The sequence below is a fragment of the Coregonus clupeaformis genome, chromosome 25, assembly GCF_020615455.1.
Source record: "Coregonus clupeaformis isolate EN_2021a chromosome 25, ASM2061545v1, whole genome shotgun sequence".
In the NCBI taxonomy this organism is placed as follows: Eukaryota; Metazoa; Chordata; class Actinopteri; order Salmoniformes; family Salmonidae; genus Coregonus; species Coregonus clupeaformis.
In genome coordinates, this window is record NC_059216.1 from 12,105,545 (window position 1) to 12,132,217 (window position 26,673).

General features: G+C 43.5%; 1 protein-coding gene across 1 annotated transcript; it reads right to left on the reverse strand.

Annotated features, from left to right (window-relative positions):
• Positions 1 to 2,011: 2,011 nt before the first annotated feature.
• On the reverse strand, positions 2,012 to 24,958 carry LOC121539198 (macoilin-2). The gene is made up of 11 exons (XM_041847514.2): positions 24,690 to 24,958; positions 15,982 to 16,123; positions 15,249 to 15,375; positions 12,479 to 12,602; positions 11,704 to 11,882; positions 11,069 to 11,591; positions 5,979 to 6,137; positions 4,670 to 4,852; positions 4,472 to 4,592; positions 3,021 to 3,195; positions 2,012 to 2,879 (listed from the first exon to the last, which is right to left on the reverse strand). Exons 1-11 carry the CDS (start codon positions 24,767 to 24,769, stop codon positions 2,677 to 2,679), a joined length of 2,016 nt encoding a protein of 671 aa, XP_041703448.1. The 5' UTR covers positions 24,770 to 24,958; the 3' UTR covers positions 2,012 to 2,676.
• Between the last annotated feature and the right edge of the window lie 1,715 nt (positions 24,959 to 26,673).

Consider the following 26,673-nt stretch of genomic DNA (forward strand, 5'->3'; position numbering starts at 1 on the left):
AATTAGAAAACCTGTTTGCAATTATGTTAGCACAGCTGAAAACTGTTGTGCTGATTAAAGAAGCAATAAAACTGGCCTTCTTGAGACTAGTTGAGTATCAGCAATTGTGGGTTCAATTACAGGCTCAATGTGGTCAGAAACAAATAACTTTCTTCTGAAACTCGTAAGTCTATTCTTGTTCTGAGAAATGAAGGCTATTCCATGCGAGAAATTGCCACGAAACGGAAGATCTCGTACAATGCTGTGTACTACTCCCTTCACAGAACAGCGCAAACTGGCTCTAACCAGAATAGAAGGAGTGGGAGGCCCCGGTGCACAACTGAGCAAGAGGACAAATACATTAGAGCAGGGTTCTTCAATTCCGGTCCTGGAGGGCCGAAACACTTCTGTTTTTTATTTCTACCTGGTAGTTAATTGCACTCACCTGGTGTCCCAGGTCTGAATTAGCCCCTGATTAGAAGGAGAGGATGATAAACAGAGGTGTTTCGGCCCTCCAGGACCGGAATTGAAGAACCCTGCATTAGTGTCTAGTTTGAGAAAGACGCCTCACAGGTCCTCAACTGGCAGCTTCATTAAATACTATCCGCAAAACACCAGTCTCAACGTCAACAGTGAAGAGGCGACTCCGGGATGCTGACCTTCTAAGCAGAGTTGCAAAGAAAAAGCCATCTCTCAGACTGGACAAAAAATAAAATATTAAGATGGGCAAAAGAACACAGACACTGGATACTTCAGTTTCTTGGCAATTTCTCACATGGAATAGCCTTCATTTCTCAGAACAAGAATAGACTGACGAGTTTCAGAAGAAAGTTATTTGTTTCTGGCCATTTTGAGCCTGTAATCGAACCCACAATTGCTGATGCTCCAGATACTCAACTATTTTTATTTTTTTTGTCATTTAGCAGACACTCTTATCCAGAGCGACTTAGTGAGTGCATACATTTTCATACTGGCCCCCCTGGGAATCGAACCCACAACCCTGGCGTTGCAAGCGCCATGCTCTACCAACTGAGCTACACGGGACCATGAAGGCCAGTCTCAAGAAGGCCAGTTTTATTGCTTCTTTAATCAGCACAACAGTTTTCAGCTGTGCTAATATAATTGCAAAAGGGTTTTCTAATGATCATTTTTTAAATGATACACTTGGATTAGCAAACACAACGTGCCATTGGAACACAGGACTGTTGTTTGCTGATAATGGGCCTCTGTACGCCTACGTAGATATTCCATTAAAAAAAAAAAAAAAATCTGCCATTTCCAGCTACAATAGCCATTTACAACGGTCTACACTGTATTTCTGATCAATTTGATGTTATTTTAAATGGACAAAAAAAAAGCTTTTCTATCGAAAACAAGGACATTTAGGTGACCCCGAACTTTTGAACTGTAGTGTACATTGCACAAAATCCATCAAGTTTTCCCCTTCCAAACAGCTTTTTTTTAACCATACAATTTAAGTCAAAACAATAAAAAGATAAGTAGGGACAACAGTTAAACCAACAGAACAGGAGTTTCCAGCAGAGAGATGTGTTATAGTTGGATGCAGTAGACTCCCATGCAGGGAGCTTGGGACCTGTTTGCAGTAGACTTAGTAGTAATGTTACCATATTCAACATACTGTAAAGGATTAACATGACCATGCTAGACCAGACAAAAGTGGCCATATCGTCAGAACTGTTGAGCAAGTAGATGGGCTATCTTTTCTGAACCTAAGGTTAGGATCCGGGTCAAGGTTAGGGGTATAATTGTATGTGGTTGGAAAGCCCTGTACTTCAGTCCTTTCTAGCATAGCAGGCTACTAACTCCCACCACTGAGGTCCTGTCTCAAGGCACTGTGATCATGACAATTTGTGAAAGACATTTCTGGGCTTAAAGAGAAGGCATATTATAGATTAACTTCTCTTAATACTGCCTTTGCATAACACTTTTGGAAAGGATCGTGGAAATTAGGGTGCTTTAAGGGAAGTAAATGTAATTTTGCAGATGGTAGTCAACATTTGGGGTTGTTGAGGATGGTTTATGTTGATTTATCCCTTGTTATTCAAACAAATAACATCTTGGTACAGCTCTGTTCTCAACTCAGTGATGTTTTCAACTTTTTGTGGCAAGATCAACAAGTGAAATAGGAGACCACACAATCCACTTTCAAACATAATAGAACCAATACCACAAAACCCAAGAACAGCCACTGGAAGGTTCAATTTGGTCTGATATTCACAACTGAAAAATACCATTGACAAAACAGGGCTAGAGTTTACTGGGTATCTGCACTCAGCGATCAGAATGTCTAATGTGGAAATAAGGGTGAGCACTCCTGCTAGCAGAGATCCACATCCCAGATTTAACTAAATAAAACCAAGCCCAGAGACCAAGTAACTGGTAGAGTAGAAGGGGAAACTGAAACGCCCTAGATAAGCCCAATTCTCTACGTTTTCACAAGACATTCACAAGAAGAAAAATAACTGGGAATTCCTAGTCGACATGTGATGTCCCTTAGTTCTTTTTTTAGTCTTTTGTTTTAACTACAACAAATAGTCACACAATACAACATCCTTCTGATCTGGCGAGAAAATTTAACAAAAACAGTTCAGTCGCAGACCTTCCAAGCAGATCTGGAGGTCGGCTTAAGAAAAAAAGAAAGAGAAAAAAAAGAGAATGGAGGTTTGGAGGGAGCATTCACTTTTTGAGTGGCTGGTAGATGGAGGCATTTGGGTCCAGGACGGAGGGACTTGTGTCCATGAACTTGGAGGAGTAGTGGGGGGCTACGGGAGTCATGTTGCTGCTGTCAGCTGTGTAGGAGATGCTGGGCATGACCGCCATCACCTCAGCTATTTTCTGCTTCAGGTCCTTGATCTCCTGGTCCTTCTGCAGGTTCTGACCTGAGACACACACACACACACACACAGCAACAAACTGTCAGATAAGACCTTCATAATGTCATGCAACCTATTCTACATCAATCACATTCAGTAGGAAATAGGTGTGACTGAGGCAGTATTGCAGAGGGGCTAGACACTGACCTTGTGCAATCTCCAGCTGTCTCTTGGCATCCCCCAGTGCTGAGAACAGGTCCAGTTTGATGCGGGTCTCTGCAGACAGGCTGTTCTCCAGGTGCTGGGTCTTTTCCTGCATGGCCGACAGCGCTGACATCAGCACTTCTGTGTCCTTCTCATTCTCCTTGTACTTCTGGAGCTCCTGAGAGAGGGAAAGAACACATCAATATAAGTGACATTGTCTGTGTGCCAGTGTACAGCAGGTGTGCATGAGTCATATTAGCCCTCTAATTACACTAAAAAATCTCAAACGCAACAATTTAAAATATTTTACTGAGTTACAATTCATAGAAGGAAATCAGGCAATTGAAATAAATTCATTAGGCCCTAACCTATGGATTTCACATGACTGGGCAGGGACGCCTCCTTGGGTGGGTATAGGCCTACCCACTGGGGAGCCAAGCCCAGCCAAATCAGAATGAGTTTTTCCCCAGAAAAGGGCTTTATTACAGACAGAAATACTCCTCAGCACCCCCCCCCCCCGATGATTCCACAGGTGAAGAAGCCGGATGTGGAGGTGCTGGGCTGGCGTGGTTTCACGTGTTCTGCGGTTGTGAGGCCGGTTGAATGTACTGCCAAACTAAAACGAGGTAGCTTATGGTAGAGAACATTCAATTCTCTGCACATTTTAGGGTAGCCTTTTGTCCCCAGCACAAGCTGCACCTGATCATGCTGTTTTATCAACTTATTGATATGCCACACCTGTCAGGTGGATGGATTATCTTGTCAAATGAGAAATGCTTACTAACAGGGATGTAAACATAAACTTTATGTGTGCATGGAACATTTCTGGGATGTTGCATTTATATTTTTGTTAAGTATATTTATTTAATAAGATTAGGTCTAAGGGCCTTAGACCGCTCCCGAGTGGCGCAGCGGTCTAAGGCACTGCATCTCAGTGCTTGAGGCGTCACTACAGACCCCCTGGTTCGATTCCAAGCTGTATCACAACCGGCCATGATTGGGAGTCCCATAGGGCGGCGCACAATTGGCCCAGCGTCGTTCGGGTTTGGCCGGTGTAGACTTGCCTAGTTAAATAAAAAATCCATAGTGACAGCATGTCAGATGGGTCATGGTCCAATGACTGTAGACTTTGATTTGGGGAGGGGGTGTAGCATCTAACTGGATGTAATAGTGTCTTGTTTATTGCTTGGCGACGCAAACAACGATTCTCCAATCAGAACCATCTACTGATTATGGATGTAGCTTCGGATGCCGGACACATGCTGCTGGCAGGTACAGTCATTGGACAAGGACATAGATCACACGCTGTTGCTATGGAATGCCCTTGACCTAGTCTTATTAATTAAATAATTAGAGGGCTAATATTGGGCTAGAGTCATAACATTTTAGCTACCTTAACCAAACATTTTCTTGACATCAAAACATACCCATCTTAACTGAACAGTGAACCTCACCTGCACGTTCATCTCCAGCTCTCTGATCTGATCTTCTTTGAGCTTGATGTCCATGGTCAGTTTCTTACACTCTGTCTCCAGCTCCGTGATCCGCCTCCTCAGTGTATCTGTGCACTCCCCCCTGTGGAGCAGACCGAGAGAACTCCACTAATAGCAGATCATTTATGAAATATTTCTGAATATCTCTGGAGCCTATACCTGGATGCTGTTGCTAGTGCGACGGCTCTGGCTGCGGTGGCCTCCTCCAGTTTCTTACGTTTCTTCTCATCTGCAAGCTGTTTCTCTGCGTTGGCGCGGGCCTCCTGCTCGACCTTCAGCCTCTTTTCCAGCTGGCCCACGGCCTGCTTGTCCTTCTGCTTGGCCTGGACTGCGTTATGGAGCCTGCACACACACAGCAGCCACAGACCATTCAGCACCATGTTAGCCAGCAGCCAGTGAGATTCCATCCCACCCCCAGTGTGTGCGCACGCAAGCTAACAGTGCTAAAAGGTAGTCATGTTCATCATGAGTGTAAGTTAACAGAGTCTGTCCATGTGGAGATGGTGAGAGGGCAGGATGGCTGATGAGTTTGGTAACCAAGTAAACTGTCCACTAATTTCTTTGCACTTTCATAATCCTTAGCCTAGCATCCTTTGCCTAGCTTTGAGCATAGCCAACAGAGCCAGTCTCCACCGACAGACTGAATGAGTGAAACAGGCTCTGATGAGGCAATAGGAATCAGCTGGTCATTAGGGGCAGGCTTGGAGGGCCTACATGTTACCTTTAATTGCATCAGATAATTAACTGCCCATAACTGCTGAGTTTGTGTCAGTATGTACATGCTAACTACCATATTAGGGTGGTCTTAAGTAACGCTCCTTACCAAGGACACCCAGGAGTCCCCAGCTGGTCAGTGATGACTTAATTGGCCAATTAAAGCAGCCCTCTCTGCTCCAGTCTGCTGCCGTGATATGAAGCCTGCCAGACTGACGCTTTCACAAGCCTGCACTGAGAGGAGAAGCAGACAGGATCCCATCTGTAACCTTCACTATAATGACTTGTTTTTGACTTCAGTCCTCACGCCAGAATGTTTTAACCCAGAGTTATTTGTATTTCAGACTAGCTCTTCTTGTCCCTAAACTAAAGCATTTTGACATGGACAGTCCAAGCTCAGTCCTGGGTTTTCAAGCAGTGATAACCTTTAGGTCTGAACTAGGTCCCCTGAGTTTTTCCTGACTACATGACCCGACTAGGAAAGACTCGTGGGGCGCTCACATGCTATCGGTAGTGGGAAATTTCACTTCAATGACCAAGTTGGAAACTCTGAAAAATGTGTGTTACCCGAGTTGCGATGTTTCACCACTGACCTGTCATAAAAGTATTTGTCATCTTTTGGTTGAAAATGTCAATTACACCGTCAAAATTAAGCAAGCTAGCTAACTTTATTATTGGCAAAGCTAGCCCCACTAGTCCCAGCAGGTGAGCAGATCCAGTTGTCAATTCCTGACCTTTAACCTGTGCCACTCACTTGTTCTGCAGCAGCTCGTTCTCCTGGCGCAGCTGGCCCAGTTCAGAGCGGATGGAGCGCTCAGCGCTGCCCAGGGAGCCGATCTGACTGCGCAGGTCCTGCTCCACCTGTCTGCTGGCCTGCAGGTCTGCCTTCAGCTTCTTCACATCCTGCTCCAGCCTGCAGGGGTAGAGGGGGGAAGGAAAGAACATTCGGAAGAGGGGATGAAGAGGATGAGAAAGAAGTGGAGGAGAGGGGGCGAGAGAAACAATTTGATGAAGATACGGTTTCTGCATAGCGCATACACAGTAGGTTTGTATCATCCACAGTTCCTTTCTCCAGGCTTTGGCAAAGGTTTATAATGGTTTAATCTGCTCATAAGATGGTTTCAGTAGGGCCATCCTTGTACCACTTAGCTCTTTTCTGTTCTGCGGAGTGCTGCTGCGTAGTGGTTTGTATTTGGCCTGTTTTATTTCAGCTGATGGCAGATTCTCCTTTCTGGCTGTTGGCCATTTCACTGACAGTTGTTTTAGTGTTTGTCATTGGTTTTCCTTGGCCAATCAGGTCATTGCCTATTGATATCGTCACCAGTGTTTTATTTTTCATGATATTCCAAATTGTTGAATAAGCTGTAACCATTTAATTATCTGTGGTTCTGAATTTTGATGGAAAGTCTCCTCTTTGAGCTTTAAAATGACTTTTCTTTCATACTAGACACAGCTTTTGTCTTTGAGTGTACAATCAATGCAACAAGCAACACTTTAACCAATAAGAAACACCCATCAGCCAAAAGAGTATACAGCAAAAACACATTTAGACTAAGCCTATAGGCTACTGTCTAGGGCCAGGACGATACCAGTATGGCGATACATTTTAGTCATTTGGCAGACGCTCTTATCCAGAGCGACTTAGTTAGTGAGTGCATACATTTTTCATACTGGCCCCCGTGGGAATCGAACCCACAACCCTGGCATTGCAAGCGCCATGCTCTACCAACTGAGCTACGTTAGTATCATGGAAAGGGAACACAAAGTGGATTTAACTACTTTAGGAAAATGGCCCTAATGTTGGAAACAAACATGTTGTCATCCAGTCACGTTTCCAAGCTATAGAACACAATATTTTATATACACAGCAGGTTTTTAAAAGGACCCGAAGAGTTAGGTCTGCCTCGCGTTTCCATGGCAAAATATTGCAATACTGGTATCGTCACAGCCCTACTACTGTCAAAATAATGTAGGCAGGGAAGCCCAAAGTTTGAGAGTGTGGTAAATGCAGGCCACACGTTACCATGACAACTTGCCACAAACACATTCATTCGACTTTCCGCTGATTTCATCGACAATCTTCCTCCCCCACACCACTGTGTCTGTCCAGCACCATCACACACCCAGCGGTATAACTACAGAGCCAAAAGGGTCAGACATTCACTACTCAAAGTTCACATTTTCAGCAAAGCATAATTTTGTGGCAAACCATAGATTCTAACAGTCCAACTTTCTCACCCCCCAGCCCAATGACATCACAGCTGAAACAGCTCTACTTCACGCCTATCTGTCTGCAGCATGGTCAGTTTGAGGTCAGGGACTGTGGTATCTGATAAAAGGGAAGCATCCCATGCAGCAATCATGCACCAGCAAGTTACTGATACTTTGGCCTGAAAATATGAGAACTGACATCCAGGCAGGAGCTACTCCTGTTCATACATTGTTGTCACAATACCAGTAGCGCAATACTAGGAAGCAAGGAAGCAAAAACATGAAGCAGACGCAATTCAAGGAAAATGTTGGAGAAAAAAAAAACAGCCTTATGTTGTCACACAGAATCACATTTGTTTATTTTGCAAGCTATAGCTCACAATATTTTAGAAAAGTCGGTTTTAAAGGACCATAGAGTTTAGTCTGCTTCGTGTTTCCTTTTTTGCCAAGGGAAATCTGATATCGTAGTAGCGCAATACTGGTATCATCATGACAACACTAATACATATCCTTAGATTCTGAGTGTGTGTGGAGTCTCTAGCAAGCACAGCTCTGTGAGTGCATCAGGGTTTCCGTTAGCCGTAATAGCCAGCCGATATTTTTTTGGGTTGTAAAGCAGATAAATAAAATTGCCAATGGTCCAGGAGAAGAAGAAATCCAAAAATAATGCTTTTTAGCCTATTCATTGATGGAAATACATTTGACTGGTCATGCTTATCAGTCTATAGGTTAATTTACTGAATTAAATTGGCACGTGTACAGTATATTCGTTATGGATCTTATTTATCATACACGACTCCCGAGTGGCGCAGTGGTCTAAGGCACTGCATCGCAGTGCTAGCTGTGCCACTAGAGATCCTGGTTCGAGTCCAGGCTCTGTCGCAGCCGGCCGCGACCGGGAGACCCATGGGCGGAGCACTAAAATGTAGATGTACAGCATACAGATAGAGCCTTTGAGTGAAAAATCTGGAAGACAACGCGAGAGCTGCTGCTACAGTATCTCAAACAGCAAATGCATACAGTGCCTTCAAAAAGTATTACACCTTGACTTTTTCCACATTTTGTTGTGTTACAGTCTGAATTTAAAATTGTCAATAAGTATTCAACCCCTTTGCTATGGCAAGCCTAAATGGGTTCAGGAGTAAACATTTGCTTAACAAGTCACATAATAAGTTGCATGGACTCTGAAATAATAGTGTTTACCATGATTTTTGAATGACTACTTCATCTCTGTACCCCACTCATTCAATTATCTGTAAGGTCCCTCAGTCGAGCAGTGAATTTCAAACAGATTCAACCACAAAGACAAGGGAGGTTTTCCAATGCCTCGCAAAGGGGGGCACCTATTGGTAGATGGGTAAAAAAAAAAAGCAGACATTGAATATCCCTTTGAGCATGGTGAAGTTAGTCATTACACTTTGGATGGTGTATCAATACACCCAGTCAACTACAAAGATGCAGGCATCTTTCCTAACTCAGTTGCTGGAGAGGAAGAAAACTGCTCAGGGATTTCACCATGAGGCCAATGGTGACTTTAAAACAGTTAAGAGTTAAATGGCTGTGATAGGAGAAAACTGAGGATGGACCAACATTGTAGTTACTCCACAATACTAACCTTTACAGAAAAAAAATATTCCAAAACACATCACCGACTACCATTCCATATCTTCAAGCATGGTGGTGGCTGCATCATGTTATGCGTATGCTTGTCATCGGCAGGACTAGGGAGTTTAGGACAAAAATAAACAGAATAGAGCTAAGCACAGGCAAAATCCTAGAGGAAAACGTGGTTCAGTCTGCTTTCCAACAGACACTAGGAGGCAAATTCACCTTTCAGCAGGACAATAACCTAAAAAACAAAGCAAAATATAGAGGAGAGTGGAACTTAGTAATGTGTTATATTTGCCCCAAACATAACGCTTTGTATTCAGAACAAAAAGTTTGATAGCTTAGCCAATTTTTTTTGCAGTATTACTTTAGTGCCTTGTTGCAAACAGGATGAATGTTTTGGAGGAAAAAAAACTTCTGTGCAGGCTTCCTTCTTTTCACTGTCAATTGGGTTAGTATTGTGGTGTAACTCAAATGTTGAGCCATCCTCAGTTTCCTCCTATCACAGCCATTAAACTAACTGTTTTAAAGTCACCATTGGCCTCATGGTGAAATCCCTGAGCGGTTTCCTTCCTCTCCAGCAACTGAGTTAGGAAGGACGCCTGTATCTTTGTAGTGACTTTTTTTGGGGGGAATGGATCAGCTTAATATTGCAGATAGATTGTATCTTCTATCAATGTAATTGTCTGCGTCACTTCCAATCCCCCATGTTTTTTTTTTTTTATATATATATATATACACACTCCCCTTTATTACTTTTCAACCCCACCATCCTTTCCCTACTTGGAGTAAATTAGTGAACAACAATGCCCAGGCCTCTACTTCCGGTCTATAATTACTATCTACACCTTATGTTAATTTTACAATAATTATATATATATATATATATATATATATATATATATATATTTATATTATATATATAATTATTTTTTTGCTCCTGAACTTCTTCTACTCTCAACCTCTCCGATCATTTTCATGATGTCCATCCGGTTTGCTCCTATATGCCATATCTTTCTAACTGTGCGCTTTCCCAAAAGCTCCCAACATACAACCTATATACTTATTATGGACACAGTATGCTTACATTATTAGATATCTTTGTTATTATTTGTTGTTATTTGTTATTAGTCCCATCCTTCAACTCTATTCAATACCTCCCATCTATCTCTTAACACCATCCATATAGGATTTCTATTTGCCATATATATTTCAACCGTACTGTGATGTTTTACAAAAGTTCTGAACCTTTCTATTCTCATTGCTTCTACAGATTGTGAATTAAAAATAAACATAGATGCCCTTCTTTGCGAGGCATTGGAAAACCTCCCTGGTCTTTGTAGTTGAATCGCAGTGTTTGAAATTCACTGCTCGACCTTACAGATAATTGAATGAGTGGGGTACAGAGATGAAGTAGTCATTCAAAAATCATGGTAAACACTATTTCACAGAGTCCATGCAACTTATTATGTGACTTGTTAACAAATGTTTACTCCTGAACCCATTCAGGCTTGCAATAACAAAGGGGTTGAATACTTATTGGCTTAAGACATCTGCTTTTTATTATTAATTGGTAAAAACATAATTCCACTTTGACATTATGGGGTATTCGGTGTAGGCCAGTGACAATCTCAATTTAATCCATTTTTAAATTCAGGCTAACAAAAAAATTTGGAAAAAGTCAAGGTGTGTGAATACTTTCTGAAGGCACTAACTGATTAATGCTTAATATATGATATATAACGAAAACTTACACTGCCATAAATGCAAGGACAGAAAATTTATGTTTTATGTCACACGATTTTGGACAAATCTGTCAAGACACCAACCATGAGAATGGGTTAAACATAGACTATAAAATCAACTCGTGAATTTTATTGAATATAGCTATGATCACCCCGTTATATCTTAAATGTAATGACATGAAAAAAATGGCTGATATCATCAATGGCTTAACAGCTGTAACAAGTCGTCAAGTGTAGGAAATCCTCAATGGTAACCTAGTTTATAGAAAGACCCTCTTACCGTACGAGTGCCTCAGGCTTGCTTAACTGATTGTTGGGGATGCAGTTGTCTGTTGGGTCCCTGTGGGAGCCTACTGCTGGACCCTTCCCCGCTGCACACTTCTGCTTCTTCCCCCATGAAAAGGAGGAAGGGGCTGATGATGGGACGCTGCCGTTGGTGACGCAGTGTCCGCAGGGCAAGGAGTTGACGGCCGCGTTTCCGCTGGAGTTCTTGTAGTTTTTCGAGGACGATGAGCAGGAGGAAGAGTTCTCCTCCTTTAGCATCAGGTTCTCTGTACTGCCCACCAGCTCTGTGGTAAGTCTATTATTGTTCATATGGTTCTCCATGTACTCCATCTCCTGGAGTTTAGAGTCTACCGATGACGGCAGGATGCTGTTGTGTTGCTTTTTGGCCTCGCGGCCCTCTTTCCCTTTCTCTCTGTACTCCAGCTCCAGGAGCGAAGCTGCCGTCTTTTTACTGGCAGGGGCGCCATTCTGTGAGACTGGGGTGGAGTCCATCACAGATATCCCTTTAGCTACTGCAGCTGAATGGAGGGTGGAAGTAAGAAAGGAAAGAATGAAAGAGTGAGATTAAATGCATATTTGACCACCTTCACTTGGACTGTGTCTGGAGCGTCGGTTGTGTGCGTCTCTCACCTTCCTCTGCCTCCCTTTCCTGTCTCTGGAGCATCTGTTGCTCTGGGGGCAGGGCCTGCTGCAGGAGCTGCATGTAGAACTCATTCTCCTTCTGCACCTCTTTCTGCCTTCTTAAGCGCATCTTATAGCTGACGTAGCTCTTGAATCCAAAGCCCAGCGTCACCATTGGGTAGCCAATGCTACAGACATATGGAGAGAGACCAAAGTTCAGACAACCTTACGCATCACCAAGACAAACTGGTTCACAAGTTGAGAAGCATAGGTGCTATGAAAAAAAGCCTTGAGATGAATATCACTCCAGAAAGTAAAGCTGGAGGAATGACTTGCCCTAATATCCTGCATTACTACAAAACAGCTCAATTACAGCACATAATACAGGCTAAACTCTAAATCCACACAAAGGTCTTAAAGAGTACTTAGATTATAAACGTAGGTATTTTCAACCCAACAGTGGTGTATGACCTTACAGATCTGGGGCAGAAATATTCCTTAAACCATCTTAGAATATGTATGCTTTTTAATAATGATACAGACTGAATGAAACCAGCATGCAGTCTTTTTCTCTTTGTGGAAAGTGGAGTCTGAGCATAGGGGATATCCAGGCATCATTATTTGTATATTATGCCTAACAAGCTGAAATAATATTGTTTTCTGAGAGTCAAATGAGGCAGAACACTCCCCTACGGAATCTTAGCCCATCTTCCTCACAGATCCACACATGTAGCCTAGACAAAGACCTGCCAGGGCTTGGACAAAACACTTGACTTAATCTTACCAATGTGCAGCGAATGGGCGACACAAGTCGACATGGAAGTTCTTCAGGTCTTTGAATCTGATGGCTGCCTCTATGTACACAAAGAGTATCCAAAGAGACACTGTGGGGAGACAGACCCCTCTCTCTGTGGAAGCAAAAGAGATGTATTAGAACAGGAAAGACTACTGGTCATAACCACACATCTACATGAAAAATGATACATGCAGATTTACTTCCTCTGAACATGAAACCAGGGGCTTACACTGTGGTCAGTACAGCAGCATCCCTCACCAGACAAAGAACAAGCATCACAACAGCAGCAGAGTAGATCAGCGTTTGAGTGACGAAGTGAGACACACAACCACAAAAGGACAGCTTTTCAATAGTGATTGTTACATATCGCTGTTACGTTCCCCAGCAAGAAAACCAAAAGTTGCCGCTCAAACAGAAGGGGGAACTAACAGAGTCACTGACAACCAAAACAAAACAGGTGGGGTTCTATGAGGGGTTCTGAAAGACACTCATGGGGATGTCCACTGAAAGTTGACTAGCAACAACAACTGGGACCCACGACACCCACCATGAGCGCCCACTAAATTTGCCCAAGAAAGAGGCAAACAAAAGAAAAGCCCACACCAAACTTAAAGACAGGAAGCAAACCAAAACGTGGAGCAAAACGAAAACAGGGACGATCAGATAAAATAGGGCGCACCAACCAAAGGTGTTGACCCTCCACATCTCAAGACAACTAGAAGACTGTGCCAGCCACTCTTAAATATCCCCTGTGCCAACACAGGTGAAACGCCTTCTGACTAAAGAGATGACAAGCCAGCACAGGTGTAAAACATACTGCATAACGAGGTGAAACCAATCGGTGTGCCCAACGTGCAACCTCGAAATATAAATGGAAAAACCAAAGGCCGTAACAATCGCAATATTATTTTTGGACAATATAAAAAAAAATAGAATAATCTAGCTTGTCAATGTAGGTAACTCCAGTTGAGTACATTCGGAAAGTATTCAGACCCCTAGACTTTTTCCCAAATGTTACGTTACAGCCTTATTCTAAAATTGATTAAATTTGTATTTTCCTCATCAATCTACACACAATACCCCATAATGACAAAGCAAAAATAGTTTACATGTGTTGCACATTTATATAATTCAATAAAATTAAAAATATACATTTACATAACTATTCAGACCCTTTACTCAGAACTTTGTTGAAGCACCTTCGGCAGCGATTACAGCCTCAAGTCTTCTTGGGTATGATGCTACAAGCTTGGCACACCTGTATTTGGAGAGTTTCTCCCATTCTTCTCTGCAGATCCTCTCATGCTCTGTCAGGTTGGATGGGGAGCGTCACTTCACAGCTATTTTCAGGTCTCTCCAGAGATGTTCGATCGGATTCAAGTCCGGGCTCTGGCTGGGTCACTCAAGGACATTAAGAGACTTGTCCCGAAGCCACTCCTGTGTTGTCTTGGCTGTGTGCTTAGGGTTGTTGTCCTGTTGGAAGGTGAACCTTTGCCCCACTCTGAGGTCCTGAGCACTCTGGAGCAGGTTTTAATCAAGGATCTCTGTACTTTGCTCCGTTAATCTTTCCCTCAATTCTGACTAGTCTCCCAGTCCCTGCCGCTGAAAAACATCCCCACAGCATGATACTGCCACCACCATGCTTCACCGTAGGGATGGTGCCAGGTTTCCTCCAGATGTGACGCCTGGCATTCAGGCCAAAGAGTTCAATCTTGGTTTCTCATGGTCTGAGAGTCCTTTAGGTGCCTTTTGGCAAACTCCAAGCGGGCTGTCATGTGCCTTTTACTGAGGAGTGGCTTCTGTCTGGCCACTCTACCATAAAGACCTGATTGGTTGAGAGCTGTAGAGATGGTTGTCCTTCTGGAATGTTCTCCCATCTCCACAGAGGAACTCTGGAGCTCTGTCAGAGTGATCATCGGGTTCTTGGTCACCTCCCTGACCAGGGCCCTTCTCCCCCGATTGCTCAGTTTGGCTGGGCGGCCACCTCTAGAAAGGGTCTTGGTGGTTCCAAACGTCTTCCATTTAAGAATGATGTAGACCACTGTGTTCTTGGGGACCTTCAATGCTGCAGACATTTTTTTGGTACCCTTCCCCAGATCTGTACTTCGACACAATTCTGTCTCGGAGCTCTAGGGACAATTTCTTCAACCTCATGGCTTGGTTTTTGCTTAGACATGCACTGTCAACTGTGGGACCTTATATAGACAGGTGTGTGCCTTTCCAAATCATGTCCAATTTAATTTATCACAGGTGGACTCCAATCAAGTTGTAGAAACATCTCAAGGATGATCAATGGAAACAGGATTCACCTGAGCTCAAATTCGAGTCTCATAGCAAAGATTCTGAATACTTATGTAAATAAGGTATTTCTGTTTTTAATACATTTGCAAACATTTCTAAAAAACATATTTTGCTTTGTCATTATGGGGTATTGTGTGTAGGTTGAGGAAAATCATGTATTTAATAAAATGTTAGAGTAAAGCCATAACATAACAAAATGTGGAAAAAGGGAAGGGGTCTGAATACTTTCCGAATGCACTGTATGTGCTCCGTGTATACTAATGCTGGTGCCTCACTCCAAAGAAATAGTATTGTGAGATTTGATCCTGTGACCCTCCTGTCACTAGTTCCATTTCTTTACAGCTAGGCTTAAATAGTGCAATACAGGGATCATAGTCTTTATACCCACACACTAATTCACCGTAATCGTTAAGGTGTTTCCCCTTATTAAAAAAGGCAGGTGAGTAGGAGGGCTTACCTGTGTGCCACACGTACTGCACCCACACATAGGTACTGGCAGCGAAGAACAGCCATTGTACTGGGATGAAGAGCAGGCATATGATGTCAGAGGTGAACGCCACACACACAAAGAACACTGAGAATGCCTGGAAGAGAGGAGATGTGAGGGGGGTAAGTAGGAGATCTGCCAAAACACAAAAAAAACACATTGCTACCAACAATTAGAGAGATGTGGGTCACATTATCCACATCAACATTTATTGCTTGATGATTAATCACAAGTTAAATACAAAAAATTTGCAAAAGACATCAAAGCCTCCACTTAAATTGACTACGCTACTTTTTTTACAGTTCGCAAGTCCGAAAAAAAGTCAGCCGAGCCCTCTCGCTAGAATGAAAAACGTGCATCTTCTAGTGATCTATTGATTGGACAGGCGCCTGTCAGTCAAAGTGAGCGATGACAGGGAAATACTGCTGATTTGACAGTCTGCTGTCTGTCCCGCCTCCCGGTACCTGGGCATGTGTGTGTTGTGTACTCTGTGGTTGCAGTCAAATTTCTTTACACAGAGGGAGAGACCATGTACTTGTGGAAAACACTGATTGGGGGGTGAAATATTATGTAAATATTTTGAAAACAAGGCAGCACTAGAGAAGGGCTTAGGCTAGATGTTGTTCACAGAAGCTCCACAGGCCTGCTCTTTAGACCACAGATCAGTCAGGCCAACCCAGGAGACAGCCAGACAGACACTCACCAGCCCCTGGTATCTGAAGGAGTCGTACACACTTCTGATGAAGAGCCAGAAAGGCCACAGGTACTCAAATCTGAACTCGAGCACAAAGTCTGCCAGCAGCACCAGTGCCCACACCACAAGGAACTTCAGGTACAGGAAGGTACTGGATAGGAGAGACCGAGAGAAGAGACATTCATGAATTTGTGTGTCCAACATCAAAACCATTTTTCAATAAGACTGGATTGTGTAAAGGTGTGGTTGCACCTTCCTTTACTATTCATTCTGCACGCGCCTCATATGTTTTTTTTTTTTTCTTTATTTAAGGTAAGCAGTGAAATTCTCATTTACAACTGCGACCTGGCCAAGATAAAGCAAAGCAGTGCAATAAAAACAACACAGAGTTACATATGGGGTAAAAAAACATAAAGTCAAAAATACAACAGAAAATATATATACAGTGTGTGCAAATGTAGCAAGTTATGGAGGTAAGGCAATAAATAGGCTATAGTGCAAAAATAATTACAATAGTATTAACACTGGAATGCTAGATGTGCAAGAGATTATGTGCAAATAGAGATACTGGGGTGCAAAAGAGCAAAATAAATAACAATATAGGGATGAGGTAGTTGGGTGGGCTAATTTCATGTATGTATACAAAATGGTGTCGTCTGCGTAGAGGTGGATCTGAGAGTCACCAGCAGCAAGAGCGACATCATTGATATACACAGAGAAAAGTGTCGGCCCAAGAATTGAACCCTGTGGCACCCCCATAGAGACTGCCATAGGTCCAGACAACAGGCCCTCCGATTTGACACACTGAACTCTATCTGAGAAGTAGTTGGTGAACCAGGCGAGGCAGTCATTTGAGAAACCAAGGCTATTTAGTCTGCCAATAAGAATGCGGTGGTTGACAGAGTCGAAAGCCTTGGCCAGGTCGATGAAGACGGCTGCACAGTACTGTCTATTATCAATCGCGGTTATAATATCGTTTAGGACCTTGAGCGTGGCTGAAGTGCACCCATGACCAGCTCGGAAACCGGATTGCATAGCGGAGAAGGTACGGTGGTATTCGAAATGGTCGGTGATCTGTTTGTTAACTTGGCTTTCAAATACTTTCGAAAGGCAGGGCAGGATGGATATAGGTCTGTAGCAGTTTGGATCTAGAGTGTCACCCCCCTTTGAAGAGGGGGATGACCGCGGCAGCTTTCAATCTCTGGGGATCTCAGACGTTATGAAAGAGAGGTTGAACAGACTAGTAATAGGGGTTGCGACAATTTCGCGGCTAGTTTTAGAAAGAAAGGGTCCAGATTGTCTAGCCCAGCTGATTTGTAGGGGTCCAGATTTTGCAGCGCTTTCAAAACATCAGCTGTCTGAATTTGTGTGAAGGAGAAGCGGGGGGCATGGGCAAGTTGCAGCGGAGGGTGCAGAGTTGGTGGCCGGGGTAGTGGTAGCCAGATGGAAAGCATGGCCAGCTGTAGCAAAATGCTTGTTGAAATTCTCGATTATTGTAGATTTATCGGTGGTGATAGTGTTTCCTAGCCTCAGTGCAGTGGGCAACTGGGAGGAAGTGCTCTTATTCTCCATGGACTTTACAGTGTCCCAAAACTTTTTGGAGTTAGTGCTACTGCAAATTTCTGTTTGAAAAAGTTAGCCTTTGCTTTCCTGACTGCTTGTGTATATTGTTTCCTAACTTCCCTGAAAAGTTGCATATCGCAGGGGCTATTTGATGCTAATGCAGTACGCCACAGGATGTTTTTGTGCTGGTCAAGGGCAGTCAAGTCTGAGGAGAACCAGGGGCTATATCGGTTCTTAGTTCTGTCTTTTTTGAATGGGGCATGTTTATTTAAGATTGAGAGGAAATTACTTTTAAGGAACAACCAGGCATCCTCTACTGACGGAATGAGATCTATATCCATCCAGGATACCTGGGCCAAGTCAATTAGGAAGGCCTGCTCGCTAAAGTGTTTTAGGGAGCGTTTGACAGTGATGAGGGGTGGTCGTTTGACCGCGGACCCGTTACGGACGCAGGCAATAAGGCAGTGATCGCTGAGATCCTGGTTGAAGACAGCTGAGGTGTATTTAGAGGGTATGTTAGTCAGGATGATATCTATGAGGGTACCCATGTTTACGGATTTAGGGTTGTACCTGGTAGGTTCGTTGATAATTTGCGTGAGGTTGAGGGCATCTAGTTTGGATTGTAGGATGGCCGGGGTATTAAGCATATCCCAATTTAGGTCACCAAGCAGTACGAACTCTGAGGATAAATGGGGGGGCAATCAATTCACATATGGTGTCCAGGGCACAGCTGGGGGCTGAGGGGGGTCTGTAACAAGAGGCAACAGTGAGAGACTTATTTCTGGAAAGGTGGATTTTTAGAAGTAGAAGCTCAAACCGTTTGGGCACAGACCTGGATAGTATGATAGATCTTTCATATCAGCAATTACTACACACCTTTATACAGTTAGTGTTCAGGGCTTGACATTCAGGTAAATTTGCCTGTGGCACCAGCTGAGTACAAAGTGAAAACTACTGGCCCGAATGAGAAAATAACTGGCCCGGGCCAAGATCACAGGAAAGCAAGTTATGCATGCAGAATTTCAATCATGTGATTTCATGTTTCATTTGCAGTCTGGGAAAGTACCTTATAGCCTATGGCCAACCATTCAATCTGATATTTAAACTGATTTTAGTTTGGAAAATTTTAATAAAACCACCCCCCCCCCTATGATGACATATAGCCTTAACATATGAAACCGTTTAAAATGTAATGTTCCCCTCCAGAAACAAGCCCAATAACATATTCATGAAAAGTTAAATGTTTAGGTCCTGTACATGGTGCATATTGTATGCATGTGTGCTATTTTAGCAAAAAGCATCATCACCTGTAGCCTGATACAGCATTTTGGCTAGACTGGCTACATGGCTGAAGCATGGGGTTGCTCATCTACATTATTTACCCCAATGGGCTAATCATTCTCTAGATCAGACTCTAAATATTTTCATGTTGCTTTTTTTTTTTTTTTACTGTTTAATGTAATTGTGAATATAGACCTACCGTTTATGCACATGGCCATGATGCACTTCTGCGGTTACTTTTAATTTCAAATCAAATCAAATTTTATTGGTCACATGCGCCGAATACAACAGGTGCAGACATTACAGTGAAATGCTTACTTACAGCCCTTAACCAACAGTGCATTTATTTTAAACAAAAAGTAAAAAAAAAAAAAAAAAAAAAAAAAGTGTTGAGAAAAAAAAGAGCAGAAGTAAAATAAAGTGACAGTAGGGAGGCTATATATACAGGAGGGGTACCGTTGCAGAGTCAATGTGCGGGGGCACCGGCTAGTTGAGGTAGTTGAGGTAATATGTACATGTGGGTAGAGTTAAAGTGACTATGCATAAATACTTAACAGAGTAGCAGCAGCGTAAAAAGGATGGGGTGGGGGGGCAGTGCAAATAGTCCGGGTAGCCATGATTAGCTGTTCAGGAGTCTTATGGCTTGGGGGTAGAAGCTGTTGAGAAGTCTTTTGGACCTAGACTTGGCACTCCGCTACCGCTTGCCGTGCGGTAGCAGAGAGAACAGTCTATGACTAGGGTGGCTGGAGTCTTTGACAATTTTGAGGGCCTTCCTCTGACACCGCCTGGTATAGAGGTCCTGGATGGCAGGAAGCTTTGCCCCAGTGATGTACTGGGCCGTACGCACTACCCTCTGTAGTGCCTTGCGGTCGGAGGCCAAGCAGTTGCCATACCAGGCGGTGATGCAACCAGTCAGGATGCTCTCGATGGTGCAGCTGTAGAATTTTTTGAGGATCTGAGGACCCATGCCAAATCTTTTTAGTCTCCTGAGGGGGAATAGGCTTTGTCGTGCCCTCTTCACGACTGTCTTGGTGTGTTTGGACCATGATAGTTCGTTGGTGATGTGGACACCAAGGAACTTGAAGCTCTCAACCTGTTCCACTACAGCCCCGTCGATGAGAATGGGGGCGTGCTCAGTCCTCTTTTTTTTCCTGTAGTCCACAATCATCTCCTTTGTCTTGGTCACGTTGAGGGAGAGGTTGTTGTCCTGGCACCACACGGCCAGATCTCTGACCTCCTCCCCTATAGGCTGTCTCATCGTTGTCGGTGATCAGGCCTACCACTGTTGTGTCGTCGGCAAACTTAATGATGGTGTTGGAGTCGTGCCTGGCCATGCAGTCATGGGTGAACAGAGAGTACAGGAGGGGACTGAGCACGCACCCCTGAGGGGCCCCCGTGTTGAGGATCAGTGTGGCAGATGTGTTGTTACCTACCCTTACCACCTGGGGGCGGCCCGTCAGGAAGTCCAGGATCCAGTTGCAGAGGGAGGTGTTTAGTCCCAGGATCCTTAGCTTAGTGATGAGCTTAGAGGGCACTATGGTGTTGAATGCTGAGCTGTAGTCAATGAATAGCATTCTCACGTAGGTGTTCCTCTTGTCCAGGTGGGAAAGGGCAGTGTGGAGTGCAATAGAGATTGCATCATCTGTGGATCTGTTGGGGCGGTATGCAAATTGGAGTGGGTCTAGGGTTTCTGGGATAATGCTGTTGATGTGAGCCATGACCAGCCTTTCAAAGCACTTCATGGCTACAGACGTCAGTGCTACGGGTCGGTAGACATTTAGGCAGGTTATCTTAGAGTCCTTGGGCACGGGGACTATGGTGGTCTGCTTGAAACATGTTGGTATTACAGACTCAGTCAGGGACATGTTGAAAATGTCAGTGAAGACACTTGCCAGTTGGTCAGCACATGCTCGGAGTACACGTCCTGGTAATCCGTCTGGCCCTGCGGCCTTGTGAATGTTGACCTGCTTAAAAGTCTTACTCACATCGGCTACGGAGAGCGTGATCACATAGTCATCCGGAACAGCTGGTGCTCTCATGCATGCTTCAGTGTTGCTTGCCTCGAAGCGAGCATAGAAGTGGTTTAGCTCATCTGGTAGGCTTGTGTCACTGGGCAGCTCGCGGCTGTGCTTCCCTTTGTAGTCTGTAATAGTTTTCAAGCCCTGCCACATCCGACGAGCGTCAGAGCCAGTGTAGTACGATTCAATCTTAGACCTGTATTGACTCTTTGCCTGTTTGATGGTTCGTCGGAGGTCATAGCGGGATTTCTTATAAGCGTCCGGGTTAGATTCCCGTTCCTTGAAAGCGGCAACTCTACCCTTTAGCTCAGTGCGGATGTTTCCTGTAATCCATGGCTTCTGGTTGGGGTATGTACGTACGGTCACTGTGGGGACGACATCATCGATGCACTTATTGATGAAGCCAGTGACTGATGTGGTGTACTCCTCAATGCTGTCTGAAGAATCCCGGAACATGTTCCAGTCTGTGCTAGCAAAACAGTCCTGTAGCTTAGCATCTGCGTCATCTGACCACTTTTTTATTAACCGAGTCACTGGTGCTTCCTGCTTTAGTTTTTGCTTATAAGCAGGAATCAGGAGGATAGAGTTATGGTCAGATTTGCCAAATGGAGGACGAGGGGAGAGCTTTGTATGCGTCTCTGTGTGTGGAGTAAAGGTGGTCTAGAGTTTTTTTCCCTCTGGTTGCACATTTAACATGCTGGTAGAAATTAGGTAGAACGGATTTAAGTTTCCCTGCATTAAAGTCCCCGGCCACTAGGAGCGCTGCATCTGGATGAGCGTTTTCCTGTTGATTAATGGCCTTGTACAACTCATTCAGTGCAATCTTAATGCCAGCATTGGTTTGTGGTGGTAAATAGACAGCTATGAAAAATATAGATGAAAACTCTCTTGGTAAATAGTGTGGTCTACAGCTTATCATAAGATACTCTACCTCAGGCGAGCAAAACCTCGAGACTTCCTTAGTATTTGATTTTGTGCACCAGCTGTTGTTTACAAATATACACAGACTGCCACCCCTTGTCTTACCGGAGTCAGCCGTTCTGTCCTGCCGATGTAGCGTATAGCCTGCTAGCTGAATGTTATCATTGTCGTCGTTCAGCCACGACTCGGTGAAACATAATATATTACAGTTTTTAATGTCCCGTTGGTAGGATAACCGTAATCTTAAGTCGTCCACTTTATTTTCAAAAGATTGAACGTTGGCTAATAGGATTGATGTTAGAGGCAGTTTACTCGCTCGCCGTCGGATCCTTACAAGGCACCCCGATCTCCGTCCACGATACCTCCGTCTCTTCCTCACGCGAATGACGGGGATTTGGGCCTTGTCGGGTGTCTGTATGATATCCTTCGCGGCCGCCTCGTTGAAGAAAAAATCTTCGTCCAATACGAGGTGAGTAATCGCTGTCCTGATATCCAGAAGCTCTTTTTGGTTATAAGAGAAGATGGCAGAAACATTATGTACAAAATAAATTACAAATAACGCGGAAAAACACACATAATAGTACAATTGGTTAGAGGGCTGTAAAACGGCAGCCATCTTCTCCGGCGCAGCCTACAAAACATCTAGAACAGTTAATGCACATTGACATTTCTGCTGGCTGAATTAAATGTGTTTAGTTATCTGAATGATGATAGGGTGCAATGTTGGCAAATAAGCTGCAAAAAGGGGTGGTTTACTGCTACTAATATCCCCTTCATGTGCAGACCAAAATCACACTAATTTACAATGCCTGCATTTTATACCTGCTTTTTCGTATATCTGAAAGGGGTAGGGGGTAAAACATGGAAAAATAAAAGCCACCTAAAGTCCTAGTCATGATTCCTGCATTTTCACAGACCCTGTAACTAAAATACAGGTATCAGGTCTGCGTGAATGGTTCTCTGCTTTTTTTGTAGGAAAATTTATGAACACTTCCATTGTTTAACAGGGGTGTCAAACTCATTCCACGGAGGGCCGAGTGTCTGCGGGTTTTAGTTTTTTCCTTTCAATTAAGACCTAGACAACCAGGTGAGGGGAGTTCCTTACTAATTAGCGACCTTAATTCATCAATCAAGTACAAGGGTGGAGTGAAAACCAGAAGACACTCAGCCCTACGTGGAATGAGTTTGACACCTCCCTAATTTGAACTGCAAACAGCCCCCTAGCGGACTAAACTCCACGGTGAAGGAAGTTTATGATGAACTTCACCAACCGAGTGGAGCAGAGACCAGGCTTGGTGGAATCTAGCTCTGATTACGTCGATTCGCCCAAGGTCAATACTTCAAAAAATTTAAATCATGAAAACGCCGACCTTGTACCCATGTTTGTCCTCTGTAGTTGCGTGCCTTTGTTTGCTGAAATCCATATTTTTTTCTCCAATAAACGTTAATCAAATACAACTACCGACTTTTTGCTCGTTTCTGTTTCTCAAACATGACGTCGGCCTAGGTCTCCAAATTATCACTGTGTGATTTGATTGAACAATCTACAGATGGTGTGTCAACCAATCAAGTATCACAGATCATTACAGGTGCCAGTAAACACTACATTTTGCGCATAACTTTCACTTGACTATTTGTCCAGAGATGCTGAGAGAGAAATCTTTTCTCTTCATATTACAATCATTTTATAGCCTAGGTTTCATTTACAAACGTCACCGGAGCGCCAGGTCTAGGTCCAAAAGGCTCCTTAACAGCTTCTACCCCCAAGCCATAAGACTGCTGAACTATTAATCAAATGGCTACCCGGACTATTTGCATTGACCCCCCCCCCATAAAAAATTTTTCACACTGCTGCTATTCGCTGTTTATTATCTATGCATAGTCACTTTACCCCTACCCCCTGTATATAGCCTCGTTCGTTTTTTTTTTTTACTTTAGTTTATTTCAGAATTATTTTCTTAACTGCATTGTTGGTTAAGGGCTTGTAAGTAAGCATTTCACGGCAAGGTCTACTACACCTGTTGTATTCGGCGCATGTGACAAATACAAATTGATTTTGATTTGGTCATCCATGAGCATTCGCGCTGAGTTGCCATCTTCGAGAAACAGAAACGAGCAAAAAAAGTTGGTGGTTGTATTTGATTAACGTTTATTGAAAAATTATTGATTTCAGCAAACAAAGGCACGCAAACATAGGTGACCGTTTCATGATTTATATTTTAAGTATTTATAAGTATTGATTGACCTTGGGCGAATCGATCCAATCGGAGCTAGATTCCACAAAGCCTGGTCTCTGCTCCACTCAGTTGAAGTTCAAACTTCCTTCACCGTGGAGTTTAGTCCGCCAACAGCCCCCATGATTTAACACCCACCACCCTTCCCAATTTACCAGTTACCCACTGATGTATAAAAGGGTTATACCTGCAAATAAGTGGTAAATAAGGGGCTGTTTGAAAGGGGTCCTCAACATTGCCTTTTTTTTTACTGGTAACATTCAACAGCTTTGTCTGAAATTGGTATAACTGTTCCATACCCCAGCAGCTAGTAGCCTATCTTAGTAGGGTGAACTTAGCTAGCTAACGCTGCTGCCTCCAGTTCTAGCTAGCTAGCTAGCTACTTAAGACAACAATATGGGATAAATACAGTTAATCGAGATGCCTAATTGAAGCAGGTGTGTTAAAGACAGCCCCAAGCTATTTCTTGGGGCCTATCAATGGCTAGTAGCCTAACGTTACATCAAATAATTTATACCTCTCCGTTTAGCTATTCTGTCCACAAATATAGTAGCTAGCCAATTTCACTTGAATGTCAGTGTGACATTTTACATTAGGAGAGACACAGTAACTAGATACTTGCTGACAACCCAGCCCTGCAATGAGGGAGTCTTACAACCCCCTTTATGGACGTGAGAACCCATCGCTAGGCTTCATATACCTGCCGTATATTCCCTCGGTGATTCGGTTCCGTTTTAACGGCCGTCGGAGTTTGCTGCAGTCCGCATTGCGCCGCTTCATCCTCCCCTCCTTCGCTTTGGCTTTTGAATTCCTACGGTAATCTTATCCCGTTTTCTTGTGTGGGAAGACAAAGGCAATAAATTAAGTTCCTGTGAAATATATCGCTGTAATTATTTTTCTACTGGAAACATCAATAAATCAAACTATTTTCAAGAACCTCCTCTTTTCTCTCAGCGCAGGCTCACGCTATAATTTACGTCTGTCAGGTTATGAGACAGCCGGTTTATCCAATCACCGTATTTGCCAAAGCCTTTCATTTTGATTGACGCAAAGATGAGCCATTTATATTGCTCGTGTCCACCTAAAACGAGAGAGCGAGTCAGAGGCCGTGTTCGAGATGATCAAAACCGTAATGTATCACGGGTAAATTGTGACTGACTGACTGATCTAAAAATAATAATGAGAAGTTATTTATGATACAAGGTTCTTTGTAAATCAGTCAGTCGGCAGTCGCCTGCATTGTCGGCAGCAACATCGAACAAGCCCAGGGAGTTCTATTAACCTGAGCAGCTGTACGTGTGTTTGTCCTGAACAACATTTAGCGTGAGCAACAATAGTGGAATCGGCGGTTCACCTTCAAAATAAAAGTTTCCCATTGAAACTGACGCAAAAGGATAGAAATTGTGAAAACATGCCACAATTGTACTAGATAATGCTAAACCAGGTTGGAATGTTATTATATATATTCAACAAAAGATAAGTAGGCTTATCAGTTGAAATCACATTGTGGATGTATTTGAATTCAGAATTGCATTGGGGCATACTTATATGTCAGTCTATTGTGTATATTGGACATTCATAGTGCACTGTACAGCCTAACCAATGCATTGTGCACCAGTGGCGGTCGGAGCCGTTTTTTTCATGAGCATGTCCTTAATTCTCTTACAGCATAGTGGATGACTGTCATTTATATTCCATTCACCCAGTTCAATGTAACAGCGATAGGTTTAGGCTACTACATGATACTCACATTTTCCCAATACCCATCATGAAGTTGCTACAACCTAGCCTATGAATGAAAGTTTACAACGTACAGTGAGGGAAAAAAGGTATTTGATCCCCTGCTGATTTTGTACGTTTGCCCACTGACAAAGACATGATCAGTCTATAATTTAAATGGTAGGTTTATTTTGAATAGTGAGAGACAGAATAACAACAAAAAAATCCAGAAAAACGCATGTCAAAAATTTTATAAATTGATTTGCATTCTAATGAGGGAAATAAGTATTTGACCCCTCTGCAAAACATGACTTAGTACTTGGTGGCAAAACCCTTGTTGGCAATCACAAAGGTCAGACGTTTCTTGTAGTTGGCCACCAGGTTTGCACACATCTCAGGAGGGATTCTCAGGAGGGATTCTGTTCCACTCCTCTTTGCAGATCTTCTCCAAGTCATTAGGGTTTTGAGGCTGACGTTTGGCAACTCGAACCTTCAGCTCCCTCCACAGATTTTCTATGGGATTAAGGTCTGGAGACTGGCTAGGCCACTCCAGGACCTTAATATGCTCCTTCTTGAGCCACTCCTTTGTTGCCTTGGCCGTGTGTTTTGGGTCATTGTCATGCTGGAATACCCATCCACGACCCATTTTCAATGCCCTGGCTGAGGGAAGGTAGGTTCTCACCCAAGACTTGACGGTACATGGCCCCGTCCATCGTCCCTTTGATGCAGTGAAGTTGTCCTGTCCCCTTAGAAGAAACCCCCCCCCCCATGTTTCCACCTCCATGTTTGACGGTGGGGATGGTGTTCTTGGGGTCATAGGCAGCATTCCTCCTCCTCCAAACACGGCGAGTTGAGTTGATGCCAAAGAGCTCGATTTTGGTCTCATCTGACCACAACACTTTCACCCAGTTCTCCTCTGAATCATTCAGATGTTCATTGGCAAACTTCAGACGGCCCTGTATATG

Excerpts from the sequence above, each read along its gene's own strand:
- LOC121539198 (XM_041847514.2), bottom strand. The coding sequence starts at position 24,769 with ATGAAGCGGCGCAATGCGGACTGCAGCAAACTCCGACGGCCGTTAAAA. Across the intron at positions 12,603-15,248 it reads GCAGTACGTGTGGCACACAG|AGAGAGGGGTCTGTCTCCCC; the intron begins GTAAGCCCTCCT and ends TTGCTTCCACAG. Across the intron at positions 2,880-3,020 it reads ACAGCTGGAGATTGCACAAG|GTCAGAACCTGCAGAAGGAC; the intron begins GTCAGTGTCTAG and ends TGTGTGTCTCAG.